This window comes from Blennius ocellaris, assembly GCF_963422515.1.
Source record: "Blennius ocellaris genome assembly, chromosome: 1".
NCBI lineage: Eukaryota > Metazoa > Chordata > Actinopteri > Blenniiformes > Blenniidae > Blennius > Blennius ocellaris.
The window spans coordinates 21716132-21743012 of NC_137650.1; the positions used below are offsets into that span (position 1 = coordinate 21716132).

At 41.0% G+C, this 26881-nt stretch overlaps 2 protein-coding genes across 4 annotated transcripts; one reads left to right on the forward strand and one right to left on the reverse strand.

Moving 5' to 3' along the window:
- Positions 1–69: 69 nt before the first annotated feature.
- On the reverse strand, positions 70–8703 carry mthfsd (methenyltetrahydrofolate synthetase domain containing). Of its 3 annotated transcripts, XM_080496122.1 has the most exons (9): positions 8565–8703; positions 8300–8403; positions 7239–7352; positions 7064–7177; positions 6511–6624; positions 6288–6378; positions 4276–4388; positions 4004–4129; positions 70–1698 (listed from the first exon to the last, which is right to left on the reverse strand). In XM_080496122.1, exons 1-9 carry the CDS (start codon positions 8590–8592, stop codon positions 931–933), a joined length of 1572 nt encoding a protein of 523 aa, XP_080352248.1. In that variant the 5' UTR covers positions 8593–8703; the 3' UTR covers positions 70–930. The 3 variants fall into 3 exon arrangements, with proteins under 3 accessions (XP_080352248.1, XP_080352246.1, XP_080352247.1); XM_080496120.1 differs by lacking the exon at positions 7239–7352; XM_080496121.1 differs by lacking the exons at positions 7064–7177; positions 8300–8403; positions 8565–8703 and having other exon boundaries at positions 7239–8267.
- A 2419-nt stretch (positions 8704–11122) lies between these two features.
- dbndd1 (dysbindin domain containing 1) lies at positions 11123–26515 on the forward strand (the record flags this gene model as incomplete). Its single annotated transcript, XM_080494651.1, has 4 exons — positions 11123–11153; positions 15904–16047; positions 20693–20830; positions 26361–26515. 4 exons carry the CDS (start codon positions 11123–11125, stop codon positions 26513–26515), a joined length of 468 nt encoding a protein of 155 aa, XP_080350777.1.
- Between the last annotated feature and the right edge of the window lie 366 nt (positions 26516–26881).

Below are 26881 nucleotides of genomic sequence, written 5' to 3' on the forward strand. Positions count from 1 at the left end.
CAAGTAACACAATTTGTATATCTTACAAAAAACCTAACAACTATGCAAGCCTAACTGTATTCTTGTGTAAAAAAAAAAAAAAAAAAATCAATGTTCAGACTTTTAATAAAACCATGTGTTTTCCTTTTTTAAACAGATATCCTGAACCCAGGATTATGTACAATGAGAACTTGTTCCAGTCCGCCAAAGTAATTTTGACCCATGAGTAACATCCATTTCTCATGCTGGAAATGAACTTGACATTAAAACATGAAAGGTTGAAAACATGTTTCAGAGGAGGGGGGAAAAAAAGTGAATACTATAACATTTCTGTAACCGAGATATCGACATAACGGTTCAAAATTCACACTTCATGCTTGGAAAAATCACGAGGATGCAAGGTTTGCCACAAGGTGGTGCCATCTGTAACCAAACCGAACCCGTTCATCTTTGGATCAAGATTTCAGGTTTTTGTTTTGTTTTTTTTGCTAGAAAAATAAATAAATGCATGAAATCTGCTTGTCAAAAGTAGTAAGATAATTTCTAAACATTCCTACAAAATCATAAATATGAATCTGTATTCAATCAATATGTTAAAGGTGAATATTTAGTGTGCTTCAAAAAAATTCCTTAAAAGGCACCTTAAAGGTAGAAAAGAGCATCAGGACACACAGACCAGGAGGTCTCTTAAAAAAAAACAAAAAAAACAAAACAAGTAAGGCACATGTGTCATGCATTGTTGAGAACAAGAAAAAAAACTTTTGGGGAACAAACTTATATGATGTAACGGGTTTCTCATATTTTTGGAAACCGTAACTACGTACTTCCTCCGTAGCATTATAAAACTAAATTAATTTTATAATAAACTCAAGGGTATATATCAATGCACACACGCAAGGTATTCAGGGGTGTGCCAGCAACACATTATGGCTTGTGTACGACACACTGGTGTCACTCCTCGGTTTTCTCAATGGCGTCACTCAGACCATCTGGCGCCGCCTCGTTGGACTTGGGAGCTGCTGGAGGTCTTGGTCTTTTATTAAACTGTCCAGGCTTTTTGCCTCCCCGCTGGCTCTTGGCCAGCTCGGCCTGCAGACTCTGCCCGTTCAGGGAGAGACCCTGCAGGGCCTCCAGGGCGTGGTCGGCCACCTGCGGGTCACTGTAGTCCAGGAAGGCCCTGCGTTGAGCGCCGTGCCAGGTGAGCCTCAGCGGAACCACCTCCCGCTCTCTGAGGGCGGTCTTCAGCTCGCTCACGCGCAGCCCGGAGGGAATCCCCCCCAGGTAGACGGTGGTCACGCTCACGGGGAGTTTGTGCTGCAGTCCCGCCTCACCCCCGCCCTCTTGTGGCGCCGGCTCCCTCGCGTTTCCTTTACTTTTATCCCTGCCCATCTTTCTGTCCTCCCCTTCATTGCCTCCCTTCCCATCACCTCTGCTTTCCTTCCTCACCCGAGCCGGGCGCTGTCTGGCTTTTTGCTCCGTTTCTACTCTCCTCTCCTGTTGCGATTCCTGTCTGGTTTCTCCCCCGGCGTCCTGCTGGCTGTTCTGCCTCGGCCTTCGTCTGGCCTGTCGTTTTGGTTGACCGGTCGGCGCACCGGGCTCTGCCGCACCGGGCTCTGCCGCAACGGGCGCTTCACCGAGTGTTACATCCTTCCCGGCCTCCTCCTCCATGGCTCGCAGTTTTTTCAGGATGGGGATCTTCTCCAGTTTTTCTGTATCCAGCTGAAGACATAAACTGAAACTCGGTTACGCCGAAAGGTAACAGGTGTAACACACAAGGTATGACAACATCACTCCCAGGGCGCCCATACAGTACGTGTGAAGAGAAAGTTTGCAACTTGTGTTATTCCATTCTGCTCACGGTGAATAGATGCACACTACCTTTAGAGCAGCAGGATATTTCACTTCCCCCAGGAGTTAAAAATAAATACTGCTTTCTTGATTTGTTGGTACTTCAAGTGACTTGGCAGGCTTTGATGCTGAACAGGCCTGTAAAAGGATATACGGGCCTATTGTTGTTGGGCTGGCCTGCTTGACCCGTCGTTCCCCTGCCCCTGCAGAGCCAAGGTGGCTGGGCAGAGGAGCCTTTGATGAGCCGACGCGGCCTTCCTGTCTGTGAGGTCACTGGGTCCTGTTTACTTATGAGTGCGTCTTAAGGAGCCAAGAGGTTGCACCCAAACCGGCCACATGATAAGAATAATGGGCTTATCATGTCTAATTAAAGACAAATTATCAAGAGGAAAAATATGATATCACTTTGTCAGAGTCAATAAATCAGAGACAAATGTCAAGAAGAAAAAGAAAAAGACGCATGCACACACACACACAGTATGGTGAGGTTTGTTTTAGAGGTCGACATGTCTACAGGTCTTAGTTGCATCATAAATGCAACATAAGCCACAGAACTGGCATGTACAGTAGACCTACATATGAACAAGTTTATTAGCTATATCGTCATTTTGAAGGTAAAATAGTTGCAAAGTCCGCAATAATGAGATACTTTAACCCCTTCTGCATACAGATTGTATGTTCTCTACTTGTGTGGTGTATTTTCCCTCATAATGTGAGTGTGAGACGACCTAACCCGAGCGGGGGTACAGGAGCCTCCGTTCAGCTATAGTTGGCCACAATTGGCTGCAGCCTCATTCAGCTCAGAAAAGGATAAAGTGTTATAAAAGATGGCGGGGCAAACAACTCTGATTCGATCAAAAGGCCACAGACTGCTGGTGATACACACGGATCATTGAGGTTGGTGTAGTTCTACTGCAAGGCCCCTAGAGGGTAGTGTTGCACCATACATTTGAAGCGCCCTAAAACCTGCACTTTGCTCCAGTCTTGCTCTGCAGATACTTAAATGACTTCGAGAAAAGTCCAGCACTGCTAACAAACAGTGTCATGGGGAAATAAATAAATATATACAATATACATTTTTTTTAACCAATAAAACTAAAAAAACAGTAAAACATAAACCTTGAGGACAGTAATAAAATAAAGTAAAACAGATGAAGGAGAATAAATGCGTAATTTTCAGGCTTTTCCACAACACATCAAGCATAGCTGTTGAAATTAAATTAAATGTGTCTTTCCTATTCAACTGTCCCAGTGAATCAAAAACAAAGGTGTCTATTTTTTTTAAGTAGTTTTTCATTATAAATCAACCTGCTGGCATGTTTTCAGATTACCTGAACAAATACAGTTTATCCAACCACATCTTGAAAATCCAAAATTTTTAAAAGTTAAGAAACATAAAATTCCACAAAGTTTGAACACACACGGGTAGTTAGTGAGTTCGAAACACAATTTTCTGTATTCTCTAAAATCATCTCTTCAAAATGTTCCATGTTTATTTCTTAACAAAGAAGTCTATCCAAAAAAAAAAAAAAAACAGGTTGAAAGTAGAAGATCTTGGCTTTCGCTTTAAGACCGAAACCTTTAAAACGTTCTCTTCCATTATTCATAAGTTCAGTCCAAATCACTCATTTATGAGGTATCAAGGGAGCAGCTGATTTTGGAGTTGAATAGTTCACAGAGTAAGAGGCGGACCTCCTCCAGGGAGCGCCAGAGAGCGCCAGCCACAGGCTAAGAGTCTAAGAGTCTAATAAACTGTGAAACCTATGTGTGTAAACCTATAATGATTTTGTTAAAGCACACACTATTAGAATATCTAGAAACTCATGTAAAACAGTGAAATTTGATGGAAAACAGAAACCATAATGGAAAGTTGCAGACTAAACGAAAACTTAAGGAGATCAATTGGAATTAAAAACGATAAACTAGAAAAAGAAAAGTTTGTTTTTTATGACTGTGGCTCATAGTAGTTGTCAAAAAAAAAAAATCATGTCATAATGCGAAATATAATTTGGCTTTTAACAACTTTGATAAAGAGACGATGACCCGCGTAGCGAATGTTGCTGTTGGATGTCTATATTGTAGTTCATGCTTTTGCTTCCTGGGAAACCCCTGAGTGACAACTTGTGAATCTAAATCAGCATAACACACGTTGAGGGGAATGTTTTTTTACGATTACCTTAATCCAAATGATCCCCTGTGGTTTAGCTGCTTGACAGTCCGTCTTGATAACCCTTGTCGGTGTGAGGATGTAGTCGACAGTCAGGTCATGACTTCCCATTAGATCCTCGGAAATGTCCACCACCTGAAATAATCACAATCTGTTTTTTTCAAGCTGGTCATCATTTTAATGTTTTCTTTGGCTTGTTTTTTTTTTTTTTTTTTAACAGAGTGAGTCTGAACAGCCCTTGCTAAAACATGCACTATGAGCTCATGAGTGAAAAGACCGACCTGGCAGTCGTGGACGACAGTGACGACCACAGTGGACTCATTCACAGCTCCCATTGAGGCCATCATGCCGTACTCCATGTCAGCAAAGCCCTCCCCCTTTCCAATGCGAAAGCCTTGAGGAGGTTCGAGAGCATGGGAGGAGTAGAAAGACAATGTGTTGAAGACTCGGTACAAGTATAGGAATCATAGGCAAACAAAGAAATGGTCAAATCTGAAAAATCCACTTTATTATTAACAGACTGGCTTGGGTGTTATTTTTAACCTTATAAAAAAAAACTTCCCTCCCTATCTGACTAGATAAGCCAAGGTGTTCACAGCACAGGTATTCTCTGTTTTTTTTTTACTAAACATTAAGGTTTCTATGTTTTCATGCCATTTCCCACCAAATGCCCTCAAGAAACACGTAGATGTACTGTGTATACATCAACATATACGGTTGCTTTCTTTTGAAGAGACAAAGAGTAAATGTGACACACATCATATTTCTTACTTCACACTGATGTTTAATTTAGTGAGATGGCAAAATATAAATTTTTCATTTAGTTGCCGAATGGTTCTTTGCACCAATATTTGCTGAATAATTATGCACAATGAGCTATTCTCTTACGACAGACAAAAGTTGACTTTTACCTTATTTAATTTTCAGGTTAGAGCTTTATTAACATTTTGGACTGAGCGAGAGCGCTGTAGAAACTAATAGTCTAAATTACAACTTGCCTACTAATTGTGCTCAGTTCATCTCCACACATTATTTAACATGAATGTCTTAATGATATGCTTTCAGGCCTTTCAGTCTACAGATTGTTTTCAAAACATATCAAATAACCCTATCACTGAGTGTAACTTACTACACTTAGCGAGTATTTGGCAGATCGGCTATTGGCACTTCAACTAAAGATAATTAAAGAGCATGATAAAGCCACAAAGACACTATTTATTCTGCATCTCTTGTGGACTTGTCAGGCATTGAGGTGTAGGCAAGTAGAATTACTGTCAGGTCTTCTTCTGCGTCTTCGTAAAGTCTGCGTGTCGTTACCCGCCTCCTCTTATTTTGATACTCTCCCGTCTCACTTTAGTCGCCTCCCACTTGTTCGTCTGTCTGCCCTCCGCTCTATACGTCTTGATTGTGTCTATGTGCTTCGCCTGTGGCTTCCCTCGCCAGTGTACTTGAACCCTTTTCCCTCAGGCCCCGTTTACACAACAACGTTTCATGTGAAAACACCTAATCCGTTAAAAAGAAGTGTCACGTTTTCACTGCCAGAGGCGGATACACTGACAACCATGTCGTTAGTATGCCTGGCCATGTGTGCAGAGAAAAAAAAAAATGCAATAAACGTCAAACTCGAGAGACATTGGTATGGACTGATGACAAATCGGATGCTATCAGGGGCGTTTGTTTGTTTACTCGCGCACGAGAAGCACAAACTTATTACCACACGTGAAAGATGTGCGTGCGCAGTAACAGCGCTGCATCGCCTCCAACGGTCTCTGCAGAAGGGAATCGCGACTGTGAAAGAAAGATTCCACTTTGGAAGCCAGTATCAGATAGAAAAGTGACTTTTCTGTTATAGAGTTCTGACCCGCCCCAGGGAAAAGTGACCCACTCCCATTCAGTCACGGAAAATACACAGATTTGTAAACGTCCTCTCTGTGCATGTGATGGGATTTAGTAGAGCCTTATTTTGAAATTGTATAGATGAAAGGAAAGATCAAATGAAACACAAAAGTAGTGGCTAATGACATGTAACAAGTAAGCGGGTCACAATTCTATATAGAAAAGTGACCTGGGCGTCTTTCCCCCGTGTTCATAATGTTCTCTCGTGTTTGGACTTCTGCTCGTGTTTTGAATTACTCTCATATACCCTCCACGGGAGATCTTTGTCCTTTGTTTGAAATTTTATTCTAAAAAAAAAAAAACACTTTGAATTTCAATACTGTCCAAGAGTCGGCTTTTGGGCTCGTCGCTTAATCCGTGACGGTTTCTACCTCGAGAAGGTGGAGTTTTGACTCACCTTTCTCCGACACGGCCACAGAGCCAACCACCACCAGGTCCACCTTCACCTTCGAATCGAGGCCAACGGGCACACTGAAGTCTTTCACACCCTAGAGGAGGTTTGAATGGTTCAGACACACAAAGACGAAAAAAAAGTAAATCGCAGTAGCCGTTTATGGACAAACTTCTGTGTGAAAATTCTGATTTAAAAAAAAAAAATGTAAACATCTGCAGATTCAAACCTGAGCGGAGGCACAGACGCGTAGCTGCTCCTTGGTGGCCTCTTGAGGAGGAGTAATCTTATTAAACAGGCCGGTGCGAAGACGAGGAGTTGGGACCAGTAACGTTTTCCTTGCCTGTAAAGACGTCCACAACAGTGTGCAAACAAACACTAAGAACTCTGCGTATGTAAAAAGTAGATTCATGACGAGCAGGTACGTGGCGCTTTTGGGACTAAAATGCATTTTCAGGAAAAGAATAAAACACTTGGGGCGCATTCACATTCCCCTGTTGGATGTGGCCCAGAGTTCTCTTTTGGATTTTAGAACTGTTTTGTGCTATACATTATTTCTGGACAAAAAAAGATTATGTTAAGAAAAGGCATTCCCAGATATCTAGATTTAGACTACAAAGTAGTAGCAGCCCCCTCGAGGAGGCCCAACAAACAATGTGAAAGTCACCATCAGAGGACCAATAATTTCTACGTTCATGCTGAAATGGGATGTGAATTGAAGTGTTTTTTTGTTTTCTAAGGTTGTCTGGTTCTCCGTGCATTTGTCCACAGTGGAGTGCTACCTGCAGCACTGCCAGTCGGGCACCTTCCAGAGGCTTATCAGGATCCACCTTCACCTCAGCTGTCTGGGTGAACACCTGCAGCTCTGACACCTTGGAACAAGCGCCGAAAGCCCCCTGAAGACAAAGGAGGGTACATGGTAACAGATAGTTGTTGGTTTTTTTTAAGTCAACTTACGTCGAGCGTGACAAAGCGCGCCTGCTGCTGGGGTCTGTCTGGGTTTACTTTGACTGTCCGACTGGCCTTGAACTCCGGCAGGTCGGCCAGCCTGCTGCATGCTTCACTTGCACCCTGGTCAGTGTGCGCGCAGGGAAAGAGACACATGGATGCACAGGACAGCCATTAATCATTCATTTGTTAACATGAATCAAAAGACGCTGAGAAAAACCAGATTGCTATATTCCTTTACTTGCACCAAGTCCAAACTTGAGCAACATTTTAGGTTGTGATTGTGAGACGATTCTTAAATTAATCTATAGTGTGACCCTTCATTGGGCAAGGGACTATATTTGGTCACTTTTGGATTTCTTAGTGGCTCCTTTGCACCCGTTGATGTGTTTAAACCTTTGCTCCCACAAAACGTCAATTCCTTCCAGTTGGTTCACCTGAAAGGACTAAACTATGAACATCTGTATGAAGAAAGCAATGGACACATAAAATGGGACACACAGGACAAACACAAAGACAGACGACCACTCACATTCACACTTAGGGGCAATTTAGGGTTAACAAAGGGTGTATGTTTTGGGGGCTGTGGGAGGAAACCCAACCACAGGGAGAACATGCAAACTCCACACTGAAAGGCCAGGCCAGAATTGGAATCCATGAACATCTGGCTGTAAGGCCAGAGTTCCAATGCTTTCAGCAAGTCATAATTAGGATACTTTGTGCAATTAATAACGTATATAGTAGGATGGTGGCACGCAATAGCAAGTACCAAATCATTTACAAGAATCAAGTGAGCAGTGTGTAAAATAAAAAAAGACATTTAAAGCTCCAACTGGTGAAATGCGTCATTTTTGGTCGGTGTAAAAAAAAATGTATGCGTAAATTGCACAAAGAGGTGTTTTGTACCGAAATATCATAGGTCATTAAAGCTAAACAATTAAGGGTACTCAAAACACATCTTTGTACGAATGATTCCATTCGCTTGAATCATGTTTCATGGAGCAAAGACAGAAATGATCCGAACCCTGCAGGGCGCTGACACATTGCTGGGATTGTTGGCTTGAACATGCCTTGAAATTGGGGATTCTGTTGTGGACAGGCCTCGGAAAGTTGGCGAGGTTCTTCTCTTCTATGTAGTCCCAAATTTTCTGCCGGATGTCCCATTTCGTCGCTCCTGGAAAGTAAAGGAGAGGTTGAAGACATATTTTTCTGTACGAGTGCCGAGTTAAGAAGCGGACTGACCAACATACAAACGTTAAACATCCACCGCGTCGCCTGAGTTCAGTCAACATTCAATTTCCTGACAAAACGAGACGTCGCGAACATTAAACGTACCTGGACTTATTTTTATGACCGGTTCCATGGTGCAATTGGAGGTAGAAAAAACGGGTTTAATGTTAGTTTTAAGCAAAAAGGTGACGCACGTGAGCTCCGTAACACAATACTGAGTAACAGCTGCTTGTCAATGTTTAGCACTGCTACGGCGGCTCGCGAAGGACATTATCCGGGTAAAAGCGCGTAATCCGTCGCTGTCCTCCAGGCCCCCGTAGCACAACGAACAGAGCATATTTGTTTGTAATCATGCTCAGATTTCACAAGCGTCTACTTCACGTGGTTTGTTTTTTTTGTTAGTTTTTTGTTGTTTTTTTTCTTTTTTTTTACGACGATGAGCTTGGTTCTGTTCTGTGACTGTACCTCTCTGAATTAGTTTAATTGGGTTTTACGTCAGTGTCGTTCAAAAGTCAAACGTAATTTTATATAAGCAAACCCACAGAATGATCATCTAGACTACAACGTCAAATGTTTCAGGGCAAAGTTGGACAGGTACATTAAATTTTCATTCAACATATGTTTACAAAACCTGAAAAAGTTTACATTTGCAAAGAGAAAATAGTACATATTTGTAACTATGACTCTTAGTGTAAAATAGACTGCAATCTCGAAAAACTATTTTCTCTCTTTATAAATTCAAAAAATGACTTGACAGTCCTGTTTTATGCTGTAAATCTGCAGAGAGATCTAAAGTCCTCCAAATATTTGAACTGCCCATCCTGATGATGACTTTGCTGAAGTTCATATCACCAACTATCATCAGTGTAGGAAATTATCATTTCAATGATTGCTGTAGAATTTAATACCATCAGGATGAGGTTGTGGCTTCAGTGTGGGTCTTGTATGGCAGCTGGTTGTCCAAAATGACAGTAAAAACACAGTATATGTTGTAAATGGGTCTGCAGAGAAACCAGCTCATCTTCAGAAGTTCAGGTTGCTCTATACGTACACACTATGTACAAAAGTGATAAAGCATGCTTTGTGTGAGTGTCGTTAACCAGAAAATGTGTGTGGTGGGATGAGTTGACAGTGCACAGATGCTTGGAATCAGACATCAGCTCAAAGAACTAAGCAGATGTTGACGTAGGCTCACTTTGAAAAAGAAAAAGAAAAAAGAAGATTGTTAAAGAGTTGATGGATGTTCCAAATGTTGGTCCTACACAATGGTGGTTAGCCATTGCCTCATAGCAAGTATGTCTACCATCCAAGTGTGGTCGATAATGAATAAGCTTAATGAAAATGTTTTGATTTTTAATAAAACTTTCTAGCAATCTGTCAAATAATTGCAGGCCAAGCTGACTGTGTAGCAGAAAAAAAAGTCACCAAACTTGTTAACTTTCATCTGATATTTGTTTCCCCGTTACAACCCAGTGTGCAGCTTATAGTTACACCTGCTTTGTTTGAGTGTTTTGACATCAGTAAAGTCATTCGGTCAGCTTTGCCTGTTCTCTGGACCATTTGTGTTGTAGAAATTATTCTTTTTCTACTACAGAAGGGTTTAATTGACTTTGATTTACTTTTATAGATGCAGGTAAAGAGGAGGCGCTATGAACTCATTTTGCCGGTGCTTTACTGTTTTCCTCTTGGGTTTTCTTTTTGTTTTGTTTTTTGTGACATGATAAACAAAAACACCACCGCACCACTCCCTGAAAATATCAAGTCCTGCCGCTAGAGGGGGGGGGCTCTACTATAGAACCATGTTCATCCCAGGAGAAAGAAACACCATTTCATGCCTTTCAGGGGGTATGGAAATCCATGCCTTCTATCTTCTTCAATCAAAGGTCTTGCCACTTTTGCAATTTTATAAGTGGATTGTACTTGGGATCATGTGGCCAGTTTGTCAGGTTTAGCAATTTGCGATTAGAAATATCGACAAACAGTGAAGCAACATTGACACACACATGCACACCCATTCAACACTGGGGCACCCATTCAGCAGTCTGACACACACACACACACACACACACACACACGCACGCACTTTCCTCCCTCCAGTGGTCCACAACCCTGACACCCCCCTCTCGCTCTCTCTCTCTCTCTCTCTGGGCAGGCAGCCAGCTCAGCCCCCCACCCCCCCATCCCTCCCTCTCTTTCTCTTTCTCTTTCTCTCTTGCTCTGGATCTCTCTCTGTGTATTCTGTACATACCAAGCCAAGCCTGCACAATGCTGCGTTCACCAAACCAAGTGGCTTAGAAATGCGCTGCGATGTCGCTGTTCCCAGACCTCCCTCCCTCCGTGGCGGAGACAGTGCAGCCCTGATGGCAGAGAGGAGGGCAGGTGGACCGAGCCAGAGGATCAACCACTATCACCAGTTTGGGGAATCCAGAACGGCAGCAGACAAAAAGGAGGAACACAGTCACTTCACGGTTTAGGGCCATCCACTCCACCCCTACCCTTACATGCGCGCGCGCACACACACACACACTTACACTTATAGATACGCACACGCACGCACACGCACACGCGCGCGCACTCCCGTTGCCTCTCCCTTTTACTCCCCATTTGTTTCTTCCACTCTCCGATGCTGGCGTGGTGAACAGCAGGACACTCGACTGAGCTGCATGGAGGCACAGGGAGGGGCAGGGAGCCCAGGTAAGAGCCATTTTCTATTCTTTCTTTTTCACATGTCTGAGCATTGATCACAGTTGTTGTATAGAGTGTGTCTATTTTTGTTTTCTGTTTTCTTTTTACATTAAAGGAGTTATCCTGAACATAATTTGCCTGCCTCCTCTCTACATACATATATGTTGTTTTTTTTCCCAACTGCGGATTTGCTAAGTGACTGAACTATAACGACCCTCATTGTTTGGTGAATCTTTTTTTTTTTTTTTAGTTATTCATTTTAAATATTTTGAATATATAACTATAACATTCTGTGATTGTTGTAGTTGTGGTGGGTACATTGCTGCATTCAAGCTTCATGTTTAATTCAAGTGAAGACCTTTTTATATGCACTGTTGAGGTCAATCGTGCAAAAAGCTTGACTCCAACCTATAAAACAATATAGTGGATGCAAATGGCCTTTATGTAAAGGCAGTACAGAGATGCTTATGCTGCATGACACCATGTGTCAGTGCCACTGAACTGTATGCTCATGAAAACAGATCATGTTTAAGCTATGTGGGGGGATATATATGTTATATATATGCACACATCCACATTTCTGTTGATCAGGTTTGATTTGGTAAGCGAAAAAATATTTTTCATGCTCAAAGTCGGCCGGAGCAGTATTTGGTAGCGAGTCACTATAAAATGCATTGTTTGCCTTTGAGCCTGTGCACTGCATTCAACTACTATTGCAATGTTGCATTCCTTCTCTATTGTAAAGGCTCAACTAGTGGCTCTTCAGCTGCTATAATTTGCAAATTCAGCAGATGCTGGTCGTATTTACAGTACTTATAGCTTTTTCCTGCAGCACTAGTGATGTGGCCTGCCTTTGCATGCTGATGACCAGTATCACTTGCACATGGTGAATTCAGACATAGTTTTCTCGATAGGGAGAAATTTTATTACGATAATGACCAGGAGTGTGCCAAATACAGGTGTCTTTTAACAGTGAGGTTGTGAGAGGAGATGAAACAGTTTCACCCCTGTTCAAAGGGTGTGAGAATTTCAATTATTGCAAAAAAGGGGGGGGAAATAGACAAGAGAGTCATTCTGGAGTTTACTATTTCTCATCCTTTTTTATTTAATTTTCATCATCCCTGGTGCACAGTGATGGAGTGCCCTCTCAACATAAAATAACACAGGACATTTGCTTTTATGAAAAAAAAAAAACAATTAATAAAACATCAAATGAATACATCCTTTAAATCTTTACTTTTAACAGAGTTTTTAAAAAGTCTAAGCAGCCAGAAATTTCTTATCTATCACAGTGTTTCCCTTTAGATGTGAGTGAGAGTACATCAGTTCTCTGTAACTTTCTGCATGCATGTTATTCACAAACTCACCCTCATAATTCGACTTTAATGCTTATGACATTTTTAAGATTGTTATATTTCAGCGCTGTATCACTGATCTCACTATTACAATCATTGCTGCTATCTGGTGTTCAATTCTTGTGCGTGGTGTGACTGAGACAGTGTAACGCCCAACTGGAGAAAAAAAATAGGAACAGAAATTACTTTTATTGAAAAATCGCTGTTAACATCTTTATTTTTTTTACACTTTTCAAGGTCATCCTGCAGGATGCATTTTAACCTTTGGATTTGGCCAGGGAGCTGCATGTTTAAGATCATGCAGTCCCCGCTGTAGAGAATGCTGCCAAATACATCTCAGATAGGATAGAGGGCAGATAGAATTCATCAAGCAAAATGACCTTGAGAAAAAGGTTTCAAGAGAGCATGTCAGGCGCTCAAACCTCCAGTGACTTAGTAGACGAAGATGCTGAATTTGACTCCACTTTTGACGATGACGCACTACATCGTTGTTGTCTTATCATTTGTTTTCTGAGTCCTGCTCCATCTGCCTGCCTGTCTAGGGGTGAGCTGATTCACAAGCAGTCACAGCTGACAGCTCAAGATGGGGGTCAGCCACATTCTGAAAAGGCTACATTTATAATAACATGCTGTCTTTTGCCAGCTGTAACTTAATTCTCATTATTTACACGTTTCTCCGACGCTCGCTCAGCAGGTGGTGGCGAGATCGGGCCATCTGTGTAAACCTGTCTCCTTCCACACTTGGATAACTCTGTGACTTTCTGAAAGTCTTTTTCTCTGTCCTTGATTAACATTGTGACAAATGCAAAGTAAGTGAGGATATACAAAGACGCACAAAAACACAGGCGACATTAAGACTTTTGGATTCCATTTTTATGTTATATCCATCCATCCATCCATCCATCCATCCATCCATCCATCCATCCATCCATCCATCGAGGGGCAGGACACACCCTGGACAGGTCACAGAGCAAACATACAGAGACAAACAGCCACACACACTCACGTTCACGTTTAGCGTTATTTACCTCCACATAGTATTGTAGATATTATACATATCTATAGCTTATATAGACATAGGCCTACACGTGGATGACTAATACACTGAAAGGTGCTTTTTAAATTCACTGCGACTTCAAAAACAACCTCTGATAATCAGAGATGGATATAGTACTGGAGATTTGTACTCGAGTACAAGCATTACTTCATTTCCTAAATCACCCTGGTATGAGTGATTGTACTGATGGTATGAAAAAAAAGAATACTCCAAAAATACAAAGTAGCCCTCCTGCCCATCCATGTCTTCTATTAAAGGAAATGCATTAAACTATGCCAATTTTCCTCCATCCTCTATAACGGTCTATTCACTTCATGGCTGCAGTTCGCCGGAGTCGTCCACAGCTGTCTGTGGGAGAAAGCAGGCTCCATCTTGGACAGGTCATCAGTCTCTCACAGGGCAAACCATGAGTCAGACACATGCACTCCTACGGGCAAGTTAAAGCACTATTTTGAGTTATTTAGAATAATCGGTATACCAGCTGTGCAGCCCACTGCAATCAATGACTCTTTAACCCAGATTTACCAAGATGAAATGTATACATTCAAATCATATTTTTCAACCAAACATGAAAGTGTATTTTTAGTGTATTTAGTTTCTAGTGTATAAGGAAAATCATGTACCTGAAAAAGGTATATGCACCCAAAAATATTACTCGATGACAATGAGTACTTGTAATTGGTTACTTCCATCTTCCAGTTCATGATGGATAAATTAATCAAAACAGTGAAAACGTGCCGTAGACAACGATGGGAATTGGAAACCGTAGCTATTGGTGGACAGTCTAAATATTGAACAAACATTTCATTATAACAGCAGATGTAAAGCTATCGTCTTTCGGTTTGTGTGGCTCCTCGCGAGGGAAATCAATCAATAGCAGGCAATGAGCTCTGTGCTTTTCAGGGTGTAACCACAATCCATTATGTTCAGCTTTCGCCTCAGCTGTGGTACAATGATCATCTGAAAGAAGAAATTCAACAGTGTGTGAACATACTGCAAGTGTAAATGTATCAGCCATCTGGTGAAGCTCATGGGGAAGCTGCGGAATCTCCTACACTATAGTGCACCAGCCCTGCATGGTATCATGTAATAAGTTCTCTCTGCCATAATTTCTACGAAACATTGCACTTTACTCACAACTGTCAGTTTCGCACATCAAAATGTACTTTTTTTTAGTTACTGGCTATAGCTAAAGGACACATTCAAAGTACACATAACTTCTGTGTGCTCTGTCCATGTTCCAGAAAGACGTGAATCAGATTGCAGTGTGTTTTCAGCCATGTTAAACAGGATAACATTGATCAGGTTTACTAAGTCAGTTTAAGCATTCTCCCATACATGAGGGGATGCTATCTTAAGCATCTTCTATTTTCAGTCTTTGTTGATACCCACTGTGAAGTATTTTTGAATAGATGTTTGGGATGTTTTTCAGCTGCTTGACTGAAAACCACAAGCAGCCATTTCAATGTCATTTTTAAAAATAGAAATGCAAAAACATAAATAGTGCAGCTCCCTGCAAACGTTTCCACATGCACAAAAACCTGCACAAAAATGTATTACTATAGAAATGAGAAATGTGTTTTTAACCATAACTAAAACATTAATCAATCTAACCTCCCCATACAAAAAAAAAATCCCCACTCCCGGTAGGCTTTAGGTGTGTGTGTCTGGTGATTGTATGTCTTTCTGTATTAGCCCTGTAATGGACTCATCTATTCAATTCAATTCAACTTTATTTATATATAGTACCAAATACAACACAGTCATTTCGAGGTGCTTCTACCCAACAAGGTATACCCTACTTTTCACTCAGTGTCGACCGGAACAATGTCCAGTGGGTTTGAAATGGAATGAAAACTGCTCACTGACCAAAGATAACCATCTGTCATGAGTATCTGTTGAATGGTTGTATCGTGTCATAAAATGCCATGCGACTGGGATGACTAATGTTTGTGAGGTGATGGGGATTCAGTTTGGTCTGGTGTCTGCAAAGCGCATAACAGAAGTTTGATCATTTCCCCCTGAGATTATGAAAGTGTTCTGATACGAGGAGGACGATTATCACTAAACATGAGTGATAAACAAACCCTGAGTTCTTTAATTTTGGGAAATCTCTATAATCCTTTCATCTCTCTCTCTCTCTCTCTCTCTCTCTCTCTCTCTCTCTCTCTCTCTCTCTCTCTCTCTCTCTCTCTCTCTCTCTCAAACAGTGCAATAATACATTGGATGTGATAGAGCAATGAGTTTCCATATCCGATGTCATTTTCTATTAGCAATCTAAAATTGTCTGATCAGTATCTTTGCTTTTCGCCGCGTTTGCTCATTGTCTTTCTATTTGTGATGACAGAGCCCAACAAAGACATCCAGAAGCTGCTGAAGCCCTCCAGCTCAGGAGACCTGTCCAAGGAGCTGTTCCAGCACTCACCCGGGGAGGACGAGGGCAGCCTGTCGGGACACACTGCGAGCCTGCTGCACATCAGTGAGAAGAGACGTGAGTACTGGCCACAATGTGAAGAGAGGGAGCCGTTAAGGATGTGAAATGGTGATGAATATTTATTGGCAGTGAGGAAGTGTTAATGGCTGATTATAGGTGGGAAATGCCTCGAGCAAGAAACTTGGATCGATAACAAGAGATTTCACTGAGGAACAAGATAAGGAAAGAGGATTTCCTATTGTGTTAAGAGAGTCGTATCAGTAATCAGTTCTCGGTTGATTCAGGAGGATTTGCTCTCACATAACAGATAACCTCTTAAATCTCAATTACACATTTTCATCCCATATAACTTTGTATTTATTTAAGCACAGTACAGGTAATTACAGTACGGGTTTTCTGAATCCCTTTGAATATTCGCTGCCTATGAAAGGTATTCTGATGCCACATTCTCAAAGATCTCTGCTCCACAGTCGACTGAAAGGTCTCATTGTGCATCCGTCCCCTACAGAGGCTTCCCTGTACGTGCCAGACTCCCCGGGCACAGGAGCACAGAAACGGGGCTACACGGGTGACAAGGCAGCTTTTATATGCTTCACTAACTGAACAGTTTTTCAGCGAGACAGCTCATTCGGAGGAAATGTCTTTCTATGATTCATTGTGAACCCGTATCTGGCCATGTACCTGATTTGTCATAATAGTATGTGGAAATAGAAGTAAAGGGTTACAGTCAATTCTGAGGCAAGATGTATTTTAAGACAATGTACGCAGTGCTAACAAAGCCAAATTTCAGCTTTGATCGTTGTAACAAAGAAAGAAATTCCCCCTTTTTGTGTCTGAAAAATGGACTGCAGTAGCTTCTGAACCAGTTGTAACTTTAATTTTTAGGTCAAGACTGGAGCAAAACAACCTAGCATAAGAATAAATTCATTTTAATTTCCCTGAAAAGAGCAAGCTGTCATTTACTATGCAGAAACTGAACATCAGAAAAAGAGCAACATGCTGTGCTGTTAGAGGCAAAGATGAATGGGAACCTTTTTTTTTTTAAACTGTAAACAAACTGTATTTGAGGTAGATGAGAGGAAATCATCCATTAAAAATGTATGGCGACTCAGTTCATGCTCTTAGCATTTGCCCTCATCAGGCATCCCAGACCATATTTTCTTTACTTCTGAATTTCTTCCTGTTTCTTCAAAACTAACAAATTTACCTAATTGAATAAACTGTTGAACTTACTATTGAATAGACGATGACAACTGGACATTATACAACAGATTTCATTATTTAGAAATGCTATCTCGCTAATTGTTTTTATTAAGACCGACGTGCAAAAAATACAAAATCACAAAAATCCACACGGGAGTAACACAATTCAGTTTCCATGCATTTCAATGAGTTCCCTGTAAAGCAATCTGGAGGTCTCACAGAAGTAGAATTCAAAGTTATTGTTTCTTCCTTCTCCTTCTCTGGCAATTAGCATAATGCAGCGATGTGAAACATATGGCCTGCCAGAGGGTTCAGTCTGGCCAGACGGGGGAAAAAAAATGCAGTAATGTTCTAAATGTGTCCACTGGGGTTCGTACTGTTCTGATAACTCTCTAATTGCCACCAAAATACCACACGCATAAAATACATACTGTGAGGGGGAGTTAACAAAAACATGCACACAGCTCAGGCTGTCTGAGAACTGACAGGCTTTTATCAACGTTGGTTTGAAGAGAAACAAAAAGGATTTCAGATTACACATCTTTATACAGACATTCTTGTTGACTCATAACTTTTGTTAAAAAAAGACGTCTGCATGCATTTGTTCTTGCTTGAACTAGAGCGAAGTGAAACATTTAGAGTTTTGTCAATCTAAAAATTCTGCTATTATATATATATATATATATATATATATATATATATATATATATATATATATATATATATATATATATATATATATATATATATATATATATATATATATATATATATGAACTAAAAGTAGTAAATAAAAAGTCATTTGCATACAGTTGCCACTGGCAGGTGAATTGACACCTATATGCCATAATGAATTGGGAAAAATGTGCTTACCAAGTGTTGAACGAATACTTTTCCATTAAAGCACTACTTTGCTGTGTGCAGTTTCTTACATAAAAATAAAAGCAAATAGAAAATAACATGGCCGGGTTTAAAAAGTAGAGTAGCACATGTGAATTAGTTTATCTGAAAATAGCTCACGCAAACTAACGCAACTATACGAACGCAAAAATACAGTGTCGTCAGTTCCTCCATTTTTTTGCTTTGCTTGTTGATGTTCCTCAGAAGACGAGCCTCGTTTCAAGGATATGCTCTCTATCAGAGCCGAGCCATCATTGCAATCTGCTCAGTCTGAACTGATGACCTCAGAGCTCAGATTGGCTAGAGAAGGAGGGGATTATGCAGATTTAACATGCAAGGCGCATCCTTCCTGTTCCCTTATCCCTCGTCGCAAATTCAATCCCATTTTACCCATTCTTCCTACTTATTTGTAGTTGATGACCGAATGAAAAGAACTCGTCTATATGCTGAAAGAGGAAAGGAGATCAAAGAGAAAATAATTTTTCGACAATACGCAAGCAGTTGTCGTCAATCTGTGGCTGGCGGTCTTAAACTACATTACTTCTCTCTGAAACCTTTATTTCACACCCATTCACTACAAAGACATAAAGCCGGCTGAAGCATTGAGTGCACGCTTAAAACGGAACACAACGATATGACTTCATGGTGTGCATACACATTCTGCAGAAAAAGGTGCTTGTCTTTCCATTTGCTTCAGGCACAAAAACCCCCTCAATTTTCCCCCAGCATGTATTCTCAGTTGTCAGTCGTCCCCTCGTCTCAGAGCTTCACTGATTGGCTTTCGAGACGAAGGCGGCTGTTTCAGAGCGTCTGCCCGGGATTGAAAATGCATTGATCAATTATTTAAGGAGAAAGGGTGTGGAAGGGAGAGAAAGAGGGAGGGAGGGATGGTTTTAAAAAACAAAAAAAAGTGCAGCGAAATGGGAAAAACCTCGCAACCAAGTGAAGATAATGGCAGAACATAGAGGGAGGGAGCGTTTGGTTTCACATAATGCCTCAGTCTCATCTACTTTGTCTCTCCTCCAGTCACCCTTTTTTTTGTTTTGGATTTAGCTTCTTACCTCCCACTCCTCCCATCATCTTGCGTCTCCCTCTTTTCTCATCACCTCCTCCCCCACAGTTTCCTCCGTTTCACTGCCTCTCGTTTCTTGTTTCCTCCCAAAAGGGGGATCAAGAACACCGATAAGAGCAAGAAGCTGCTGCTGCAGAAAATATTGTTTATGCCCACACTCATGAAGCAATGTGAAAGGAGTGAAAATGACAAGTTTAAAATTAGTCCACAAATCAATAATTGCATAAAGCACTAATTCCCCATTGATTACCAGTGGGGAACTTTTCCAAAGCTTTAGATATGAAGCAACTGAGACAGTGGTGAATGGTGAACCTTTGGATCCTTTTTTTTTTTCAACCTTTTGATGAAGTACCACATCTTCAGACTTCAAATAATACTTTTGCATACTGAATTTCCCATTTCTTCGGCACGTTGCCTTTATTTTTCATTCCTTGCGGCATTTCTGCTGTTGATATATTTGAAACATGGCACAATGACCGGACGCTGCCTCAGCATGATAAATGGTCGTCTGTAAATCAATGTGTGCCCTATCAGGAGGATGATGCGGGGAATTAAATGTAGCAGTAGACAAAGAGCAGCGGGATTTCTGCTCCTTCAGCCTTAAACAGCCTGCAGAACAGCGTGAAAACAACACGGCATAATAACAGCTTTCAACCTGTCGTGCCACCCGTCATTTTCGACGCAAAGTCGCGCCCACAAACAATGGTGCGTTTCAAGCTTCTCTTTGTGTGGCAGGGTGGTAGCCACTGATTCAAGCGTGCATCCATCTGCCTCAGAGTCGTCTCCGGACCTGCTTTGTGCTATAAAGGATGATTTCTGCAGCTCAATTAGACTGAATTGTTTTTCCTGACGAGTTTGTTTTCTTTCTTTAAATATAAATCCAATAAATCCAATGGTACTGACAGTCCATTGAAATCTCATCTTTATGGACTACCTGATTGTGATGCAGGCTCACTGGTGCACAGCGCTTGTGAATCTGACCTTGAGTTGTGCAGCAGTGGCGTAGCAGCGTCCTGCCTGCTACAGAATCACAAGCTTGTCTCGAAATGAACAGGTGCAACACACCCGGGAGAAAAATGGAGATCGCAGTGCATTGAAGAACTGGCTATTTTCACCTCTACTGAGCTCCTGTTTCAATTCTTCAGTCGGCGCCTGTGTCGACACACAGGCGTCACACTGAAAGCGAGACGGTCACCAGGCACTCAGACGCTCAGAGGAGGATTCAAGAAATCTTCCAGTGTGTTGAATATTTCTGAAGTAGAGAGTACTCCACAAGCGATACACTGACAAGAGTGGATGAGGGAGTAAAAATGAAATTGATTATACCACAGCACTGCAAGAGCCAGGTATTGATCTGATTAGGAGCACAAAAGAGATTCATGAGCGACGAACTTGACCTACTGAAAATATCTGCAGTTTTATCTCTCGCTTCATTTAAAGAAGCCCCGTCAGCAAAAACGAGTGGACATTTTAAGTCTCACAGTTTTCCTCCAGACTTAAGCTGTGTTTTCTCTCTTTGTCTCACAGAACCACTCAGTAGTGTGTCTTCATTAGAAGTGCACTTTGACCTTCTGGATCTGACCGAGCTGACTGACATGTCTGACCAGGAACTGGCAGAAGTTTTTGCAGATTCTGATGAAGAAAACCACAATGAATCTCCTGCAGGTAAAACAAGCACAACACTCAGACATGAATAACCCGAAACACTACTGGATTGTAGGGAAAATATCAAAACAACCCATGCATGTTCCAAATATGCATTATGCAGTGGCACAACAGCGATTCAATTGAAAATAGTTGACTTTATAAACACAGGGTCTAAATACTTAGTCTCTCCAGTCCCACAATAATTTTGTCCCAACTCGCAAGACATGTGATGTTCCAGTCTTCAGCTTATAGATATGCTGGTATGGTTTTTGTTTTTTTTAAACAGTGCAATGTTTGAAAAATTTTGCCCCATTTTTCTACTGATCTGTTTGTTTAATTGGTGAGTGAAGAAGAAGGAAACAAGCACTTTGAAAGGAGGAAGTTGATAATGTCTGTGATCTCATCCTTTTATTTCTGTTGTTGGAACGTGTGACATATTTAGGGGGGACAAAACGTGCCTTTTATGGTATGATGACTTTTAAGATTACTGATCATGAACTGATTATCATGTGGCTCCTTCATTAAACCATCATCAACATTTTTTTCTTACTTTATCAAATCTAAACGGCACATAAACTGAAATTGGTACTTGAATATCTTTGTAATTTTTTTTTATTTGCAAAGCTTTTTTTTATTTATATACAGATCATTCAGATTATGAAAATGTTCAGATTAAAACCTTTAAATTGCAGTGGTGAACAAACAAAAGCAAACCGTGTTGCTCTGAGCTGGGACTGCACCATTCCCATCACATTGTAGCCAAAGTACTGAAACCCAGGAGAAGAGTCCTGCGCATATTAAAGAGGTGACACAGTTCACAGTGTGTCACAGCTGCAGGTAGAGAGGTAGGAAAAAAACAACAAGTTTGCTGTATTTTTCACAATTTGCAAAGGGAAAGCATTAAATGTTTGTGATGTTGTAATAATGGCCTATGAGCTTCACACTGTGTCCGAGCAGTGAACTTGCTCCTCTGATACTTCCACCTCTCCACATGCCCACCGAGCCTCATGCAACCTCATGCAACCTCATTCAATTGTGTGTGTGTGTGTGTGTGTGTGTGTGTGTGTGTGTGTGTGTGTGTGTGTGTGTGTGTGTGTGTGTGTGTGTGTGTGTGTGTGTATATATATATATATATATACACACACACACACACACTGTATATGTGTGTGTATATACATACAAGACATTGCTGTAAATTATATTAGCACGTGACGTATGCAGCCTAATATTTGACAGTCAGTCAAAAAAAGACAACTCTGAGACACAGATAAAGTTTAAAGTGCTGTTTTTAGACTAATCTTCAGCTTCTCAGTGCTCTGCTGCGTTCACCATCAGATTCCTTTGATAAGTTGAGGCAAACAGCTCAGAAATGTCATTTTCTACTGCAACTTTCTTTAACGTGCCAGTTATCTCTTACACTTTAAACACCTTTTTCTTGGTGACTTAGTTTCAGTCGCTCTCCTATTTCTGCTATAGATACAGATTGAACAAAGGAAGAGAACCAATTTGAGATACTGTAGATGCAGCCACTAGAATGACTATGGATTAATTGTTTCCACAGGAGTGGCAGGCCTCCCACAATTTCATACGGCAAGATTTGTTTACTTTTAGTTTTTGAGATGAAATCATGTTTAATTGGTGTGCGTTTCTTATTATAACACTCAATTTTAGGACTGAATTGAATGTAAGAGAAACACTGTGGATCAAACTGTGAAATCAAGCTCATCCTCCCACCTTCTTATGCAGAACAAAAGATTGTGCTTGTAGAAGAAATATTTACATCAAACTTTGTAATGTTTCATCAGATAGAATAAAGCTTTGTGTTTCTTGGCCGGTAGGGTTCCACTCAATCTGCTGTTCACAATTGGTATTTATGATGCTTCCAGAAAATGAGCATGTCAGTTGTCTTGAAATGATCCCATGGAAGGTTTTGACGGGGAGTGATGCAGCGTGAGTCTGTCAAAAATGGAACAATAATAATACGACTTTCACATATCTTATTAACTAACAGTCCTTACTGGATTACTTCTGAACAACATAATGTTCAAGAGGTCTATTTTGATTTTAAGGTATATGTACTACTAAAAAAGAGAAAAGATTAATTTCTCCCAAACCCAAATATTCATTTCAATATACGCATATTTTGAATATATTACATCATCGAGAACCCTAACTTTTTTTTTTGAGTATCTCAAAATATCAGAACATTTGAGAGGAACTAAGATTTTCAATTTGTTTTTCAATTGCATTTTAACCTTCAAACAACAAGATCAATGTCTTTCCAGTGATATTTTGATATCTAATTTTTTAGTACCTGTAGATTGTTTTGTCTGTTTGTCTGTCTGCTAACAAGATATCTCAACAACTAATGGGCATATCTTGATGAAATTTTCTTTCAAAATATGAAATAAAATCACGTGATTACCAAACTACATAAATGATTAAAGGTAGTCGATCTGGATGTGTAATATGTGTTATTTCCATGAAGTTTTGTGCTAAAGTTGTTTTCCTCCTCAATGTTGTTCTTTTGTAAATTCAAGGGGTATTACTAGAATAAAAGTAGCAACATCTTGCAAACCCTGGTCTTTACACCCAGAAGAGAGATTTTCTGTTGTCTCCAGCAGATGTTGTGCAGACAGTGAAAGCACTGTGTGTGTTTCCACGGGAAAACAAGCAAGAGAAATAGAGAGAGCGACTTCTTGTGTAAATCTCAGCTGTGAGCACCAGCTGTTCTGTTTCATCTGGATTCCCTCAAATATTCTTCATCACTGAGCCCGGCAGGAATTTTGGCATATTTATTGCAACAAAGTCATGATAAACTTCTATGAGTAAAGAGATTCTAAGGTAATGCAGGCTGCATGATAAATGGACACGTATAATAAATGTCCTTGAAGCTATCAGTGACTTCAGGGTGAGACCTAAGTTAAATTATTTTCTGTAAGCGTTTGCCTTGCAAATGTGGGTCAGGTAGCTTCGGGGGGTATGCTGTGTGGATTTGGCTCCATGAGAAACTGCTGAGTGCACATATAGTTGAAGAAAAGGTTATAAGAAGGAGAAGAGAGGAGCTGAGGATGGGCGAGCGAGTTCATGCTAAATGTGGCTTCTTAAATAATTCACTTTACTCTGCTGGTAACAGGCTGATCCTTCAAAAGCCATAAATACGTATTCGTCTGAATCGAGCATATTATTCCTAAATGTCTGTGTTTCATTTGATTGATTTAGTCTGTCTTTTTTTCCCCCCCATTGTTCATTTACATTTCTTGCTTGTAATTTTAACTATCGAAAGCTTAAAGCTTAAATACTCTTTTTTTTTTTTTGTTTGTTTACTTTGAAATTTTAAATCATCAGTGAAGAGGATACTCAGTTGTAGTTCACAGCATTAGTCCAGAATATCTCAAACCTCGTGGTTATTAATGTTCAACTCAAGGTCTTTTTCCAGTGCTGCTCCACAGACACTGAACAAAAGGTCGACATCCAGGAAGCTTCCTCTCTTTTTCTGCTCAGAAGAACCCGATGGACCATAAAGTTTACCCACATCCCTGAAGAACTCCAAGAGGCACAGCCTCAATCTTTTATTGTCCCTGAGACAGTTTCATAGTTGCGAGTGATGATGTCACAGAGTCGTGTGATTGTGTTTCTGGTTCCGTGAGCTTCTTCTCATTGCAGTAGGAGGAGTTGTCATTTGTTTTGAAGTCGAAAAAAAAAATGGTTGATGTGAAAGAACAATGTGAAGCAGAAAACCAGGGACCCAATTTGCCCATGATGTATTTCCAGCCCACCGATGAACGTTAGTGCCTCGTCATGCTTGACGACATATTGCTGTACTATGGTACCTCATGTTATGTGGTCAGTAATGACTGCTTAATCATTTGAATTCCAACTTATGGGAATTTTCAAGGTATGGGAAGATGAGTCCTGTTTCACAGAAGAGAAACATCATTGTGCACCCCTGACTCTCATGTCACACACACTTTGTTTCACACCAAGCGGTTATTAAGACTGGATTCCCTCATCTCTTTAGTGCTGACAGTTACCACAGTACATAAGAGTGACGATTCAAGGAAGTTATGGGTTGTTGTTTTTTTTTAAGTAACTTCTTTGTTGTTTTAGTAACCTGCCAAGCATTTTATCTGTGTGAATTTCCAGCTTGGCTCACCAGCTTTAGTGTTGTTTCAAGCTCTTTAATGACAACATGTATATTAATGCTTGTTGAATACTTGCCCTGGTTCACAAACAGTAACCAAGCTGTATGAGGCACAAGTGAAACAATTGTTTTCTTTAAATGGGTGGAAAGAGGCATGTTTGGCTTCAAGCTACACGCACACATATGAACACAAACTCGATGTTTATAGCAACCCGTTTTCTTCTTCATCACAGGTTGTCTGCAATGGGATCCAGCGTTTCAGAAACATCGTGTTATGTAGAGTCTAATGGCTGCGAGCCAGCTGCACAGTAAGGAGTCCAGTACAGTCCCCCCCTGTTGTGAAGGGTACTCTGTGGGTGACGGCAAGAGCGCTCGAAACATAAAAGAAGCGAGAAGAAATCTATTTATGTAGTAAGCAGATTTTGTGTGCAAACATAAATAAATAAATAAACGTCAGAATGTGGCGTGTCAAAAAATGTGAATAGAAGCACTCGAGGAGATGTGCCTCGCATAGATAATTACGCCGCTTAAAAACGGTGTGCACACCTCTCAGACAGGCATTTATATAACCCCTCACACACAATGAGCAGTCATCAGCAGATGTTGCAGCGGACTCCCTCCTGCTGCTGAGGAGACCGTCGCTCCTCTCATTAACATTGAGTGGAAACGCCATCAATCACCTAAGATCAATGCCTCTTCTTCTCCCTGCTTCGCTCTCTCTCTTTGTCTTCCTGCCTCTAATGGATGTGAAGATATGGATGTGTCTTTAGGGAGATAGACACGCCAGGTACTGAGTATGACATTCAGTTGGAGACTGAACATCAGACTTATATGTGCAGGGAAAAAAAAAAACAATTCCATCAGTCATCTCCTCTGTTGCTTTGTCTTCTCACAGGGTCAACAACACCACCAAGTGGCTTCACACAGCAATGGCCACAAAAACAAAAAGAAAAACTTGCATTACTACCACAAGAAATGTTGTTTCAAGAAAAATCTTGGTGTATTTTCTTGTATTAAGTTACATTTCTAATTTGTAATATATATATATAATTTTTTTATTTTGTTCTTACCATCATGTCCATTCATACCTGAATCAAGCCATATTCTATACAACTTACAACTCACATGACTGACACCCAAAGTCAATTTGGAGACAGTCTCACCCAATGCGTATTGTGTTTGGCCTGTCATTGAAAACTGCTTCATCCACGTGGAAAGTGGAGCCTATCCTTCCCGACATCAGGCATCACATTCAAAATAGGCTGACAATCAGTTTTGACAGTTGATTGGCACTGGGGGGGGGTTAAATTGATTTAGTGTTTTCCTGGATAATGAATACGCTGACTCAACTTCTCCGGAATTGGTTTTGAATTTGACGTCTTCAGTTGTGTGTTTGGTCGACAGGTTCTCACCATCCTATGCTGCCCAGAGGGGGCTACATGCGCTCCCCCTCATGGACGCGCTGCAGCAAAGTGGAGCCGCCGCGAGAGAGAAAGCACCACAGTGACTCGGACACCGCAGAGCCCTTAATGAAGCTGGAAAGGCCAAAGCAACCGTGACGTCTGACATGAAAGAGCCGCGCCACAGAGAGAGAGAGAGAGAGAGAGAAACCCCAGAGCCAGACACACAGCCCCAGAGGGGGAACACAACACGGACCAAGGGGCCTCCATCTGCCACCGTGCACTCACAAACAGCTTCATGGTGCTGAAGTTCAGGATGAACTCTGGACACTGTGCTCTGCACTCGAAAGATGCTGAGATGTGCAATATACAGATAAACACTCCTCTCCCAAGTCCTCTTTATCTCCCTCTCACACACACACACACACACACACACACATACACAAACACGCAGTGTTTTTCATGCAATGGGTTGTTGGTGAACTTTGAGCTGCCAAAAGATTTTGAATTTCATGTTTTGTTGGA